Genomic DNA, 16,709 nt, shown 5'->3' with positions numbered 1-16,709 from the left:
TACTATTTTAACCCAGGTCTGGATTGAGTTACAGTAAATGACTGGAGTAAGGTTTTAATGAATGTCCTGTTCTGTCCCCAGTGCCTCTGACCAGCCCCCCAACTCCTTCTACCTGGTGCGTCTGATCTCCAAGGCTCCCTGCATGGTGCTGAGGCTGGGCTTCCCTATTGGCACCTTGGCCCAGACCAGGAACAAGGTATGGGATATGGTCCACACCGAAAACACTTTTAACAATTTTTGAATACATATATATTTTGAATCTCAAGAGCTGTGCCTATTTCTCCTCACTAAATGGAACTAACAAGCAGAAAGATGTCAGTCGCTAGGTGAAACGTCACCTTTTTTTCCCCTCAGAATGCTGCAACCCTCTGTTGGTCTGACCTTTTGTTGCCGTTTATGTAAATGTTGATTCTTAACTCATTGCTGAAGATGCAAGAACAGAAAATCCTGAACAAGGCCAAGAAAGGCAAGTGAACTAAACTGAATTGTCTGTGAGGGAACCAACACATCCTATTCTTCAGCTTAACCTTTTCTCTGCCCCACTTCCAGATAGTGGATGAACTGCGGGAGCAGATCCTGAGGCTTCGCTTCCCTCACCGCGTCCAGAACAAAGAGGCTACGCCCAAGACCAAGAGGAAGATTCTGGGGCACGCATCCCCCTCCAAGTCTCCTCCTCTCCCTGCTCCCAAACCTGCGCTCTCTGACCGGCCATGTGTGGTGGTCCTCAACAAACCTCTGGAGAAGCTACTCATCAGGTCAGTGGAATGTTGTCAGATTTGTGCCTTGGGCATGGTCATTTTTTTCAGCTACGTGGCTTATTACTGTAGATTACAATTATTGAGGTCATACAACAAAGTATCAGACCTAAATTTGGATTATGAAGACATTTTACCCAATTATTAACATGAATACTCTAATGGTGTCCAATCTCCTCCTGTAGGTATGAGAAGCTCCCGTCAGACTTCCGGACCCCGTTTATTCTGAACATGGAGAACTTCACCCAGCCCACCAACATGACCGTGCCCCTTAGCATGGCAGCCAATCGGACGGCCTCGTCCACGCTGGCGTCTCTGTCACGCTACTTCCTCCACCAGCGCTGGGTGTGGACGGTGCAGAGCGGCCTGGGTGCTACCGTACCGCTGCAGGCTGTGGTTCATATACTGTCCATGCTGTCTGAGTGAGTCCCACTGGCATGTCTAATGGTACCTGACTCGTGCACTATGTATGTAATGTTTGTGAAGACTCCTTACGAATATAAATAAAGTCATTATCATATCAGAGAGTTGTTAGGGAGGTCTTAGGAGTACTAACATCTTCTGACTTGTTGCCTGAAAATGTTTTTGGATGTTTCCCAAGGATTCGCCTCTCTGAGGGCTTTCATTTTGCTGCCAGTGGAGAGGGCATAGTCAACATGGTGACTGAACTGCCAATGAAGGTGAGAGTAGCATGCTGGGGCACCTAGGGACAGCAAATATTTACTAAACCCATATGAACTCAATAAAAAAAACTCTCACTAATCCTTTGAGTAGTAATGTAGCATTGTCTACATTAACACTGAAAGGAAGATTAGGCTACACAATACACACATACATATGTTCTAATCTGGACATATTGCTGTTTATTGCTGTATAGTGTTTGCATTGAATTGCTATACAAATCCCATTGTAATGATGACTTGTGATGGTGTGCTCGTAGGGGATGCCAGAGGCAGTGGACAGAGAAAGTCACACCTGTATCGTCCAGTATATCCTGTTTCCACCTCACTCCACCTCTACCAAGGACAGGTGAGACTGAATTCCATTGAATATTTGGCCATTGTTTCTATTGCTTTAGTCCACCAGTTCCACAAATTCTACACATTCTCCAACCGTATCTTCAAATATTATCTAAATATTTTTTTTAGAAGAACAGTTACGTTTCTAAGAAATGTTTTCTTTCTTTTTTTACCTTTTGAACTTTGGTATATTTTGCTGGTTATTTAGTCAGTAAATGGTGCTATTGCTGAATAAGCATCTGTATGTCTCCTCCTGTCCTGACCCCTTGTCTTCCATCATGTGGTCTCCAGTTTCTCCACAGACGATGACAACGACACAGAGGTGGAGGCCATCGATGTGGACACAGAGCTCAACCTGGTGACAGAGTGTTGGGTAGAGCCTCAGAGTGGGACAGTATGGAGCCCTAGAGACCAACATAGACACTTCCAGGAGCTCACCTACCAGGAGATACCGCAGGCGGTCAGTATCAATCGCTTCATCGCTTAATCAAATCGATCTTCTTGCATTCTCAGCTGTTGTCAAAGGTACTGCAGCTATTCAGTAATATAATCACTGATAATTCCAATTCACCAATTTGTATAGTACCGTAAATTCCGGACTATAAGCCGCAACTTTTTTCCCACGCTTTGAACCTCGCGGCTTAAACAATGACGCGGCTAATATATGGATTTTTCCCGCTTTCACATTTTTTTTCTCCAAAAAAACACATTCTGTGACGTGCTCAGTTTTTTGGTGGCATGAAGCTTTCATTAGACCAATGAAATTGCCGAATGGGTTAAGATCAAACAGTGACGAGAGCGACAATGAAAACGATCCAATATCGGATGAAGCAATTCTGAGGCTATTCAACTCTGACACCAAAGGAGATGACTTCAGTGGTTTCAGTGCACAGGAGGAGGAAGATGGTGACCAATGACTTTCTTGGTAGGCTACTGTTTTTGTTACAAGCCGTGTTTCGTTAAAGCCTATTTATTTTTGTTACAAGCCGTGCTTCGTTAAAGCCTATTTATTTTTGTTACAAACCGTGTTTCGTTAAAGCCTATTTATTTCTGTTACAAGCCGTGCTTCGTTAAAGCCTATTTATTTTTGTTACAAACCGTGTTTCATTAAAGCCTATTTATTTTTGTTACAAGCCGTGTTTCGTTAAAGCCTGTGTAATGTTCATTTGTTTCAATGTACCGGTAGGCACCTGCGGCTTATAGACATGTGCGGCTTATTTATGTTCAAAATAATATATATTTTTTAATTCAGTGGGTGCGGCTTATATTCGGGTGCGCTCAATAGTCCGGAAATTACGGTATTACAATACTGATAGAGATGAGTTGATGTTGAAGCGTGTGTACATATGCAGCCAGAGGAGGATGGACTAAGTCTGGATGGACTAAGTCTGGGTTCTCTAAGTCTGGTTCCTCTCTCTTCATTTGATTGATTGTAATAGTGAGTTTACATTAATAACTGGCCTATGGAAGCACTTCTCTTAGTGAGAAGTGTATTACATGTTTACGTGAGCTACATACGCTACCTTTATATTCTTGATCCTAATGATATAGGCCTAGGTGTAAAACGGACGAGGTGATAGAGCAACAACCCTGGAGTAAAAACCAAATGTGTGTGGGTGGAGAGAGGGTTGGTTTTACACGTTCACACGTTCTAGATTGTCAGTACTGCTTGTCTTCTTTGCTGTCGTGCCATGGCTGTTAAAATGTATGTTCTCTTCCTTCTTGTTGGAATATAACAGGATATAATAAGGAGTACATGAAATATGTCTCTCTGCCGATAGGTTGCGTGCATGTAATGGGCATAAAGACCTGGTCTTGTGATATTTCTAGGTATTTTTAGCAATTGGATCCAATGAACTGAGCAGTCTGGGCTGACATGCTTATAGCCTTTTCTAGGACTTGAGCATGAATCTATATTATTGTGCTGTTATTCATTTGGAAAAAAGTCAAGGGTCTGGGTCTGAATAGTTTCCGAAGGCACTGTATATGGACCAAATAATGACAATCCACACTTCTTGTAATAATCTGTTGAGCTCACAAGTAACGAATGAATCTGTTATTATGGTGGGAGATTACAATCGTATTGTAAAGTACCTCAATGGATCGTAAAGGAAATCACACTACAAACTATCACACTCATGCACTTAAAGAGATCATGGATACATTAGAACTAGTTGATATATGGAGGTTGAAAATCTCTGACCTAGTGAGATATACATGGAGGAGGCTTAATCAAGCTAGCTGACTTGACTACTTCCTGGTGTCATTCTTGCTGGCATCAAACGTTTAAAAAGTATTAATAGGAGACAGAATGCGATTGAACCTTCATCTAATTGGCCTCCACATAACTCTTACAGAATTTCCACGTGGATATTGGAAATTTAATCAAAGCCTATTGGATGACAATTTGTTCTTAACTAAGAGAAGATAATTCATTATTTACTTATTTTTTTGCACAACATACAGTGCCTTGCGAAAGTATTCGGCCCCCTTGAACTTTTCGACCTTTTGCCACATTTCAGGCTTCAAACATAAAGATATAAACTATAATTTTTTGTGAAGAATCAACAACAAGTGGGACACAATTATGAAGTGGAACGAAATTTATTGGATATTTCAAACTTTTTTAACAAATAAAAAACTGAAAAATTGGCCGTGCAAAATTATTTAGCCCCCTTAAGTTAATACTTTGTAGCGCCACCTTTTGCTGCGATTACAGCTGTAAGTCGCTTGGGGTATGTCTCCATCAGTTTTGCACATCGAGAGACTGAAATTTTTGCCCATTCCTCCTTGCAAAACAGCTCGAGCTCAGTGAGGTTGGATGGAGAGCGTTTGTGAACAGCAGTTTTCAGTTCTTTCCACAGATTCTCGATTGGATTCAGGTCTGTACTTTGACTTGGCCATTCTAACACCTGGATATGTTTATTTGTGAACCATTCCATTGTAGATTTTGCTTTATGTTTTGGATCATTGTCTTGTTGGAAGACAAATCTCCGTCCCAGTCTCAGGTCTTTTGCAGACTCCATCAGGTTTTCTTCCAGAATGGTCCTGTATTTGGCTCCATCCATCTTCCCATCAATTTTAACCATCTTCCCTGCCCCTGCTGAAGAAAAGCAGGGCCAAACCATGATGCTGCCACCACCATGTTTGACAGTGGGGATGGTGTGTTCAGGGTGATGAGCTGTGTTGCTTTTACGCCAAACATAACGTTTTGCATTGTTGCCAAAAAGTTCGATTTTGGTTTCATCTGACCAGAGCACCTTCTTCCACATGTTTGGTGTGTCTCCCAGGTGGCTAGTGGCAAACTTTAAACGACACTTTTTATGGATATCTTTAAGAAATGGCTTTCTTCTTGCCACTCTTCCATAAAGGCCAGATTTGTGCAGTATACGACTGATTGTTGTCCTATGGACAGAGTCTCCCACCTCAGCTGTAGATCTCTGCAGTTCATCCAGAGTGATCATGGGCCTCTTGGCTGCATCTCTGATCAGTCTTCTCCTTGTATGAGCTGAAAGTTTAGAGGGACGGCCGGGTCTTCGTAGATTTGCAGTGGCCTGATACTCCTTCCATTTCAATATTATCGCTTGCACAGTGCTCCTTGGGATGTTTAAAGCTTGGGAAATCTTTTTGTATCCAAATCCGGCTTTAAACTTCTCCACAACAGTATCTCGGACCTGCCTGGTGTGTTCCTTGTTCTTCATGATGCTCTCTGCGCTTTAAACGGACCTCTGAGACTATCACAGAGCAGGTGCATTTATACGGAGACTTGATTACACACAGGTGGATTCTATTTATCATCATTAGTCATTTAGGTCAACATTGGATCATTCAGAGATCCTCACTGAACTTCTGGAGAGAGTTTGCTGCACTGAAAGTAAAGGGGCTGAATAATTTTGCACGCCCAATTTTTCAGTTTTTTACTTGTTAAAAAAGTTTGAAATATCAGATAAATTTCGTTCCACTTCATGATTTTGTCCCACTTGTTGTTGATTCTTCACAAAAAATTACAGTTTTATATCTTTATGTTTGAAGCCTGAAATGTGGCAAAAGGTCGAAGAGTTCAAGGGGGCCGTATACTTTCGCAAGGCACTGTAGGTACAGCAGATCCCCTTATTGTATGGGACACCTCTAAATGTACCTTTTAGAGGCCATTCAATACAATACTTGTTATTAAAACAATCAGTTTAGGTCAAAAGAGATTAGACTAATAAAGGAAATAACCGCGCAGGTAGATAGTAATGGAATCTGTACTATATATGCACAAAATAAGTTAGTGGAAAAACTAAAAGAATTGGAGGAACTTATTCAAGAACAATCAAGTGTAATTTATTACAAAAATAAAGCGAATTGGATGGAAAATTGTGAAAAATGCACTACGTTTTTCTTGAATCCAAAAATAATTTACAGAAACATGTTACAAATGACAGTTATCCATGATTCATCAAATTATATTTTGAAAGAGGAAAAAAAATATTTTAAGCATGTTTTCTTTTCAGTCTCCTCCATCTTCACTGAATGATTTTAACTGTAAGGATTTATTTCCTAATAATAATACAAATTTAAAAAAATTGACAAATGTACAGAAATACCTGTGTGAAGGCCATATTACAGAGGAGGAACTTCTTGAGGCAATTCAATATTTTCAGTCTGGAAAACATCCAAGGCTTGATGGTGTATCATACCTTTTTTATGTACTCAAAGATCCCTTATGAGTATGTTTTAATTACTCCTATAAAGATGGTAGACTTTCAGGTACTCAATAAGAAGGTCTGATTTTCATTACTACTGAAACAGGACCCATGTGGTAAGTATAAAGATCCAGTCCATTTAAAAAAACTGAAGGCCTCTTACACTTCAATGTGTTGATGCAAAAATCTTGGCAAAATGCATAGCTCATAGAATAAAAAAAAGGTTTTACCAGATATTGTTCATCCTGATCAGACAGGTTTTTTACATGGATGATGAATTGGAGATAATATACAACAATTACTTGAAACATTATGAAACATCAAAGATACCAGGCCTGGTCTTCATAGCAGATTTTGAAAAGGCGTAAAATGTATATATAAATGGCTGGACTACTTTAATTTTTGTAAATCTTTTATACAATGGGTTATGGTTATGTAAGCAACCCCAGGTGCAAAATAGTAAATAATGGTTACTTCTCAGAAGTATTGAGTTTTTAAGAGGAGTAAAACAAGACTGTCCGTTGCCTCTGTATCTATTTATTTTGGCCATCGAAATGCTAGCTATTAAAATTAGATCCAACAAGAACATGAAAAGTGTCATTGTAAGGCGATTTCTCTAGTTTTGTTTCTTAAGTCTGCAGTCTGTATCCCTGCACAGTCACATTGAAGATCTTGATTCCTTTTCTAGCTTCTCTGGGCTAAAACCTAATTATGACAAGTGTACCATATTACGTATTGGATCGTTAAAAGACCCAATGTTAACACTACCTTGTAGTTTACCAATGAAATGGGTGGATGGTGTAGTAGACATGGTATTCACATCTCAAAAAATATAAATGAACTAACCACAAACAATTTCAATAGTTTTGCAAAAATAGATTAGGTTCTGCAACCATTGAGAGGTAAATACTTGTCTATTATGGAAAAATCACATTGATTTAACTCTTTGGTCCTATCAAAGTTGACTTACTAATGGTGCTGCCTACTCCTAGATGACTTGTTTTTTTAAAATCGTATGGCAAAAAATGTCACTTTATTTGGAATGCTTAGACAGGCACATTTCATTTTGTCTATCTATATAATGAATATGAGTTTGGTGGGCTAAAATTATTAAATATTAAAGCTTTAAACCTCTCACTAAAAGCTTCACTCATACATAAATTATACTTACACCCAAAATGGTTCTCCAGTAGATTATTAAGAAAGGCTCATCCTTTGTTCAAAATGCCTTTATACAGATTACAACTTCTCATTTCCGACTAATTGAAAGTATCGCCCTTTCGTAAACAAGCCACACAAAGCTGGTTACAAGTAAAATTTTATCCTCCAGAAAAGAGAACGAATATTACAACAAATAGTATGGTTAAAATCAAAACCATTCTTTATGGATTTTTTGGCTGAAAATGATTGGCATAAATAGAAAAATATACCAGTTTAATTTGAGGACAAGAATGTTGACAGCTGCGCCATACAGGTTGCAAAATAAACGGGAAGATATTTTCAATGTACCGATTCCATGGCACATGGTACAGTATATGAATGGATACAAAAAAACAACACTTGATTCAACACATTTCAATGTGCATTTTTATCCGAAATTATTGCCACCAACAGAATGTTATATATATGGGGCATACAACAATCTTAGCTCTGTAGATTTTGCCTGCGAAGAGACAGAATCACTAGATCATTTATTCTGGTATTGCCCCTATCTAGCTTGTTTCTGGTCACAGGTTGAGGAATTGTTAAAAAAAATCTCAACATTGACTTAAAATGAACCTTACAAATAGAAGTGTTGGGCGATTTGGAAAGCCATAGTCAATCAACCAGCAATATAAGAATACTTGTAGGAAAGATGTTCATCTTTTGCTCACAACCTGTGGATACTATGCGAATAGAAAGGTAAAACATTCATGTAAACATCACAGCACAATTGCAAAAATATATGGCACATGGAAACCAAATGAGGGTGGTCTATGGTGATAAGTCGGATGGGCTGAGGTGTGGGATTAAAGAGCTTATGTTCAGTAATGTATTATTGTTATGTGATTGCTGTATATAAAAGTACCATCTATCTAAAATGTATATGTAAAATGTGTATGTAAAATGCATTTATATGTAGCAGAAAAGCTGTAAAAACTGTATCCTCCGAAAAGGGGTGGTGGTGGATGGGCTAATAAAAATATGTTTAAAAAAAAAAAATTAAACGATAGTGAATTTACGTTATCCACAGATCTTCCCCCGGGATCTGACCTGTATGTCCACCATTATGACGTTTGAGTACCTTAGCCAGCTGTGCCAGAACAAGGAGCAGGTGTACCCTCCCATTGGGACCGCTGCAGGAGAACCCCCTGCCTCTGAGGACTGCATCCACACTGTTCCCTTCCAGTTTGACCTCATCGAGCTGCTGCCCAAGTGCCAACAGATAGAAATCTTCTTCCTCACTCTCAGCAGAGGTGAATTTTATCATGTTATCATGTCCTCAAGGATCTTATTGTTAATTTCTACATTTTTGCTAAATCAAGGATTCCCTGCGACTGTTAATCCAACACCTTAGCCATTACACCAAAAAGTCCAAACCTCTTGACATGGTCACTAGGTGTTGTCGCTGCAATATTATGAAGATGGTGGATGAATGAATGAATACTTAGTTGTGTGTATTGCAGTGGAGAACGAGGAGGTGTCCCAGAGCACCCCCTATATTCCCAACGAGCTTCTGCTGAGCCTGTTCCACAGCAGCTTGCAACAGGAGCTCAGTGACCGGGAGATCCCATTGGCTGACCAGGACAACGTCACTTTCATGCATCACATCCTAGACAGGGAACGAGACGGACATGTTGCACCCTTCTCTCTACCGGTCATCAGAGGTAGGCTTTGTAAATGTGTGCCTCTGCTATGCATCTGCTTGCTCTTTGGGGTCTAGGCTGGGTGAATGTAAAGCACTTTGTGACAACGGTTGATGTAGAAATGGCTTTATGAATACATGTTGACTGACTGAAAAGAACAGAATCCTGCTAATGATTGTATTCATTGTGTAACAACATCCTATGCTCCTGCACACATTTTTTTTGTATTGAATTTTTTTGCCTTGCCATGTGGTTACTTTCCCTTGACAGAAGAGTGCCTGAAACCTCCAGAGAGACAGGACACAGTGATGTCCTTCCACACTACAGGGAGCAGTAAGGAGGTGACAGGATCAACCAGTACCCTTCAGGTAAACCTTTTAACCAATCCCCATTCTCTCATCAGGGAAATAAATCCAGAAGGTTCCTCCTTGGCATTGATATCGGTTTTATGCAGTGTATAAACAATGTAAAACCACCAGTGGACCAGAGGTGCTGTTTTGGATGTTCAGACATGGTTTACACTACCCTCTTCTTCCTCTCATTGAAACTCTGTCCACCTTGGGCAAAACATATGTTTAGTCTATTTTGTAGCACTTGTCCTCTCAGTTATGCCCAGTGAGTTTGTCCCCTCTTTCTCTCAGAGTTTCAGCAATGCAGACCTGGTGGACGAGGAGCCAGTCCCAGTGGAGAGGGATGGGTCTACCCCTCAGTGGAAGTGTTACGCCAAGTACATCAGCCCTCAACAGATTTTCCTGACCTTCCTCCCTGCCACCTTCACAGGTAGGTACCCCGCTACTGTTCTCTGTGCTCTGCTGTAGTTGTGTGATGTGTACAAATAGGACAGAGCTACCGATCTGGGGGGCTCCACTCTAGTTATAGGAATCTTATGTATTTAGGCTAGCCACCAGCCTGGCAGCATGCTAGTTTTAACTGGTTGTAATCGACATGCTTATCATCATAAAGTGGTACAGCACACAGTGCTGTGTGTTTGTAGATGTTGGTAACCCCCTACCCCCCAAATGTCTAATAATTAACCAGCACTTGTACTTGACTTACACCACCCCCCCCCCCACCTTCTAGCTCAGACTCTACTGATAGCTACGTTTATTGAGGAAAAATGTACGTTCTATGCCTGTGATATGTGCTTGTAGCACCGAGCAGTCTTAAGATGAATGCACTGACTGTAAGTCGCTCTGGAAAATGTTTGCGTTCAACGTTGTTGTGTTTTCTCTGCAGATGTCCAGATGTTGATGTCGTCTGGGCTGGAGACCGAGCCCCAGGACAATGGAGATGATGACGACACCCTGACTACCGGCAACAAATCACAGGCTGATTCTCACTCGGGCTCCACCAATGGGCTGCATGGTGGGTTGAGTAGCGGGTTGAGGTCCCCCATGCTCTCTCCTGGGTCTGGGAGCTCCACGGTGGAGCAGGACAACTGGGAGAGCCGTCTCTCTGAGCCAGAAAATGGCACCAAAGGTGCAGGTAAGTACTATAGGATTATTGTATCATTAGTCCTTTGCTACCAACATACTGTACCTTCTCACTAACCCAACCCTCTCTCTTTCTATCCCTCTCTCTCTCTCTCTGCAATAACATAATGTTACTGTTGTGAAAGGGAAGGGATGGGGCTCCCTGAGCAAATAGGAAATTACTCTCTCTCACTCACTCACTCACTCAGGTGTGGAGGAGAGGGACGGGGTGCAGTTCGCTGAGCCCCAGAAGAGAGACTTCCACATCACGTTCAGTCGCCAGGCGTCCCAGCAGAGCTCAGGGGACCTGTCCCGTCCGCGCTGCCCTGTGTATGTCTATAACTGTTCCCTGGACTCTCTGAAGGATCAGCTACTCAATCCCCACTCTAACAGGCAGCCAAGGGACATCTTCTTCAGGTACCCAGTAACACACACACACACACTGGGGCTACTGATGGGGAGCACATCTGGGTTCAAATAGGATTTGTTTTCTTTCAAATACTTTAGCTGCACTTGATTGAGGATGGAGCTTTCCCGATGCAATGTTATCACTTGAATATTCTCAGAAGTGGAAAATCCTGCCGTCTGGGACTGAGGAGTATTGAGGAGTTAACAATTTCAATTTGAACACAGGTCTTGGGAGGGGAATACAGCAGATCCAAGGCTCTATGTATGCAGCACTTTACTTTTCATCAGTTTAATCACCTTACCATCCATCATATGTGACTGACTCTTGAAACACTCTCAGTCAGAAGTCCTACCATGCCATACCCGATTATACCCTTCATAAGTCTACCCTTCACTCAACATTGGCTGCCAGCAAGCTCATTGTTGTTGGTTGAGTCCCATGCTAACGTTGTGCACCTCTGATTGTTTTCCTGTACTATGGTGATAAATAGACCTCAAGACGCTGACTCCTGGGAGATGCATCAGCAGATGAAGTTCAGGTAGCACAGCTAGCTTACTGCTGCTTCCATCATCCTGCCGCGCACCTCACCTTCCCCCCCAATCCTCCTCTTCCACCTCCCCCCATCCTCCTCTTCCTCCTCCCCTCCGTCCTTTCCTGGTGTAGAGCTGTGGTGAGATCAATCTCAATGAATCTCTCCTCAATTGCTTGCATCTTATCTCCTTGTGTCCTTCTCAAAAGACATTGGAGAAGAAGGTCTGAAGGGGGGGACCTTGGACCTCCTCCTCCAATACGGTTGAGAAGGAGGTGAGGAGAAAGGATGCAAGGGCTCATGGAAAGATGAATTGATGGGGTTAGGAGGGACTTAGGCCTGGCCATATGCTCCTCGCTCCTCCTTTTTCATACCAGGGAGAGTTTGCTCCTCCTCTCTAAGTGGGTGAGGCTGAGGCCATCACTCTCTCACTCACTCTAGGCCTGTGTTGCTATTGGGAGGTTGGTATCTGCCTCCAGATAAGACTGTTGCCTCTAGATATTTTTGACTTTATATTCATTTACATAACTGAAGGCTTGACTTCACAACGCAAGGCACTTATGTTTGCTGGAGCTCAAACTTCTTGTAGGAGGCTGTCTCTCTCTCTGCAGTCAGATACTAATGGGTGGAACTGTCCAAAATCAACATGTCTGCTGTGTGAACTGACAATATCTAACTTATTGCATGTTCCCAGAAAATCAAATTTGGTTCAGGTTTTTTTTCAAGGTTCTCTGGGGGGGGGGGGTGACTTTGTACAGACCCTACTTGATGCCATGGGCGTGATGCTTTGGAAATCTCTCCTCTAAGCCTGTGATTAAACAATTCATGTTGTTTTTTTAAATGAATAAACAAGTTCCTTTGTACTCTTTTTCTTTTTCACCTGCAAGTTCCAGGTCAAATATGGGAATTATACACTTGTGTATCATGGTACAGGACTGACCATGTGTTGATCTCCAGATTAACATAAGACACATAGTATTGACATATTGGATACACTTTCGGAGAGGTTTTATTTCCCCCTTGTTAAAAAGCACGCTTCGGAGCTCTGTTGTTCTGTGACCGCTCAAGCTAATAGACTTTTAACAGCATCCTCCTCAATGCATAATGCAACATTACATGGAGCTGGACAGTGTGTTTCTTTTCTTTTCTAATGGAGATTAAATATCATCAGAGGTTTGTGTTTTTTTATGGAGTGAGATTAGAGACTGTGCGTTTGCATAGGAGACATGCGGCATGTTAACTGGGGGGTGAGATGAGATTGTGTGTTTTGAAAGGGGTGTGTAAAATAACCGCGTTATATCTGATGATGAGGCTATACTCCCTCCTTTCTATGGCTTGTATGTTTCTCCCACAGATCTACTATTGGGCTTCCTGGTTCTGCGCTTGCTCCTCTTCTTCTCTAATGGTGTTTGGGGTGTTTGTGTGTGTGTGTCCGGTGTGTGTGTCTGTCCTCTTCCTCCTGCAGGTCTCTATCTCAGGAACGCAGCAGCACCTCCTCCTGGACAGACCTGATGTCGCAGCCTCATAAACACAAGGAGCTGGCCAACTACTGCAGCCTGCTACAGGAGCACTACCACCAGTGTTACGTCACAGGTAATACACTGCTGACAGACGCGAACATTTACGGTAACGGCCTGTCAGGAGAGACCAGGTCAGAGGTGACCAGTCCAGTCTGACTGCTTAATCTGTCTGTCTAGCTTGCATTTGACCACTGCGACAGCCAGACGTCATAAATCACCCCTTAAATAAACTGCTCAGGAAATGGGATAGTGCACCTCTACCTTCTGACTCGCAAATGACTGACGCAGAGAGGAGCCCAATGGTAATGTACACTGCTTTATGGCACTGAAGGGACAAGAGATGGGCTACTGGTGCTGGGGAAAGCAGATGGGAGGAGAAGTTTATTATTGACCACAGTATCGGCTAGTAGCTGATTCTCTTCCTATTCCCTATATAGTACACTACTTTTGATCAGGGCATTGCACCCTATTCCCTATTTTGTGCACTACTGTTGAACAGAGTCCTTTCAGCATGTGACTCACCACAAATACACACACACACACACACACACACACACACACACACACACACACACACACACACACACACACACACACACACACACACACACACACACACACACACACACCCGATGATAGCGCATCCAATACTACAGAAGCAAGCATAGGGCAAAGCCGTCACCTGCGTCATCCTAGTGACGGAGAAATCTGTTAGAGGAGTGTTTTAAGCTGTCATCTCAGGAATTGTTTTTAATGCTCCTTTGCAGCAGGATCTGTAAACCTCAATCAGGAGGAGAGCGACTACACAACGCACACTCACACACACTAGACACAACTCTGCTTAGGTGACATATCCGCTTCTCTCTGACAAGCCTGATGGATTTAAATTGGTCTGGCATGCCAATTTAAATATAAATATATTCACACCTTGGCAGCATCTTTTCTCTCACTGCTCACTGAGTCAAGAGGTTAACACAAAATGTATACCCTGTGGTACTGAAAAAAAGCATAACTGTTTTCGCAAGATGAATTTGATATAAACATCATCCAGATAAAAGTATTGACTAATTTGTTAGGGAATATTACAGTGCTTCAGAAAGTAATACTTTTGTTGTGTTACAGCGTGAAAATTTATTAAAAAAACATTCTCACCTATCTACACACAATACCCATGATGACAAAGTGAAAAAAATTCTTTAGAATTGTTAGCAAATTTATTGAAAATTAAATGCTAAAATATCTCATTTGCATAAGTATTCACACCCCTGAGTCACTGCATGTTAGAATCAGCTTTGGCAGCGATTACAGTCTTTCTGGGTAAGTCTCTAAGTGCTTTGCACACCTGGATTGTACAATATTTGCACATTATTATTTTGAAATTTTTCAAGCTCTCTCAAGTTGGTTGTTGATCGTTGCTAGACAGCCATTTTCAAGTCGTGCCATAGATTTTCAAGCAAATTTAAGTCCAAACTGTAACTAGGCCACTCAGGAACAATCAAAACGTCCTAGTCCTTGCTGATGACAAGCATACCCATAACATATGAAGAGTGGTACTCGGTGATGTGTTGGATTTTCCTCAAACATAATGCTTTGTATTCAGGACATAAAGTTAATATCTTTGCCAAATTTTTTGCAGTTTTACTTTAGTGCTTTATTGCAAACAGGATGCATGTTTTGGAATATTTTTTATTCTGTACAGGCTTCCTTCTTTTTACTTTGTCATTTAGGTTAGTATTGTGGAGTAACTACAATGTTGATCCATCCTATCACAGAAATTAAACTCTGTAACTGTTTTAAGTCCCCATTGGCCTCATGGTGAAATCCCTGAGCGGTTTTCTTTCTCTCCGGCAGCTGAGTTAGGAAGGACGCCTGTATCTTTGTAGTGACTGGGTGTATTAATACACCACCCAAAGTGTAATTAAGAACTTCACCATGCTCAAAGGGATATTCAGTGTCTGCTTCTTTGAGGCATTGTGGTTGAAACTGTTTTTGAAATTCACTGCTCGACTGAGGGACCTTACAGATAATCGTTTGTGTTGTGTACAGAGATGAGGTAGTCATTAAACAATCATGTACATTTTTATGTGACTTGTTAAGCAATTTTTTCCTCCTGAACTTATTTAGGCTTGCCATAACAGAGGTTTTATACTTGTTGACTCAAGACATTTCAGCATTTTTTGTAAACATTTCTAAAAACATAATTCCACTTTGACATTATCGGGTATTGTAGGCCAGTGACACAAAATCTCAATGTAATCAATTTTAAATTCAGGCTGTAACACAACAAAATTTGGAAATCGCTCATGGGGTGTGAGTGCTATCTGAAGGCACTGTTTTTTATGTGCTGACCTTGACTGAACTTAACATGGAATAGTTGGCCAGATTTGTATTTGAGAGTATAGTGGAAGGTTTTTGATGTAGTTAGTAGCTAAGATATTCCTTGCATCCTCTCTCCTCCCCTCATTTTCAGATTACATTGGAGAAGGTCCACTTTTACGTTCTCCTTTAATGCAGTTGAGGAGATAAAGACTGGATCTGAAGTGCGTGCGTGTGCATGATCGTGTTCTCTCCCCCTAGGTGTGTACCGCAGCCTGCAGCAGTCCCACAGCATCAGTTCCCAGGACTTGCTGACAGCCATGGACTACTGTGAGGAGTCTCTCCAGGAGATAGACATCACTTCCTTCCTCCAGACGCTCTGCGGACACATCCGGGTGTTCCGAGAGCGCCATGGAGACGGAGGGGTCAGGGGTCACAGCATCACCCCCGCCACCTTCACCATCGGAGAGGCAGAGGAAGACGGGCCGGTCAAGAGAGGACCCATGGCCTCCTCATCCAGGTACTACTGAGACCTACAGAGCAGTTACCCATTTTTTTAATATTTGAAGTACTCAGGGTGTGTTTGACTGGTGTGTTGTCTCTGGCTGGAGCAGCCTTCTACTTTTAATGATCAAATAAATAAAATCTAGCAATCTGGGGTTTGCACTTTTGGGACTATCCCATGTCCCTGACAAACTAAATCAAGGGCACCTGAAGTATATTACATATTTTATATACATATTTGACCCAGGTCGGCTACAGAATGATCCTCAGAATGTTATATGACCTTGGTCCAGAACTTAATTTGCAAAGAGTGTATATATACAGTACATTTGTTTGGTTTGTTTTGGTACTTGTTTGGTTCAGACTATTGATTGACGGTGCTGAATGTTGCTCTGTGAGTAAACATGACGACCTTGTGTCTGCAAGTTTTGAGATGGAGGACGTGAGTGAGGCAGAGAACAGGGGGAAGGCCTCGGCCCCTAACTCCCCCCTCGGCCTGGACGAACCCCCCGGGACCATCAGGATACCAGAGTTCCCTCTGTCCCTCCTCCGCCTTCAGCAGAAGTGTGAGGTCTACCCTGATCTGCACAAAATCATACAGGTAAACAACTGAAGGATAGATTTTGGTTGAATGGAAAGAAATTAGATGGA

At 41.9% G+C, this 16,709-nt stretch overlaps 1 protein-coding gene across 7 annotated transcripts in view; it reads left to right on the top strand.

Annotated features, from left to right (window-relative positions):
- Positions 1-16,709, top strand: part of LOC106584179 (KICSTOR complex protein SZT2) — a 123,683-nt gene that overhangs the window by 23,644 nt on the left and 83,330 nt on the right. For 6 of the 7 annotated variants that reach the window (XM_045706296.1, XM_045706294.1, XM_045706292.1 and 3 more), the window contains exons 14-29: positions 82-196; positions 550-755; positions 941-1,177; positions 1,357-1,435; positions 1,696-1,784; positions 2,066-2,234; positions 8,696-8,918; positions 9,129-9,329; positions 9,579-9,676; positions 9,950-10,088; positions 10,545-10,793; positions 10,990-11,197; positions 11,680-11,727; positions 13,184-13,311; positions 15,816-16,074; positions 16,485-16,659. In XM_045706296.1, the coding sequence (XP_045562252.1) occupies positions 82-196; positions 550-755; positions 941-1,177; positions 1,357-1,435; positions 1,696-1,784; positions 2,066-2,234; positions 8,696-8,918; positions 9,129-9,329; positions 9,579-9,676; positions 9,950-10,088; positions 10,545-10,793; positions 10,990-11,197; positions 11,680-11,727; positions 13,184-13,311; positions 15,816-16,074; positions 16,485-16,659 (2,623 nt within the window). The remainder of the gene's footprint in view (positions 1-81; positions 197-549; positions 756-940; positions 1,178-1,356; positions 1,436-1,695; positions 1,785-2,065; positions 2,235-8,695; positions 8,919-9,128; positions 9,330-9,578; positions 9,677-9,949; positions 10,089-10,544; positions 10,794-10,989; positions 11,198-11,679; positions 11,728-13,183; positions 13,312-15,815; positions 16,075-16,484; positions 16,660-16,709) is intronic. The other variant, XM_045706293.1, reaches the window with a different exon arrangement.

Source organism: Salmo salar, chromosome ssa23 (genome assembly GCF_905237065.1).
Source record: "Salmo salar chromosome ssa23, Ssal_v3.1, whole genome shotgun sequence".
NCBI lineage: Eukaryota > Metazoa > Chordata > Actinopteri > Salmoniformes > Salmonidae > Salmo > Salmo salar.
Note: the sequence above shows the minus strand (reverse complement) of the source record. Positions and strands in the feature narration are given on the sequence as shown.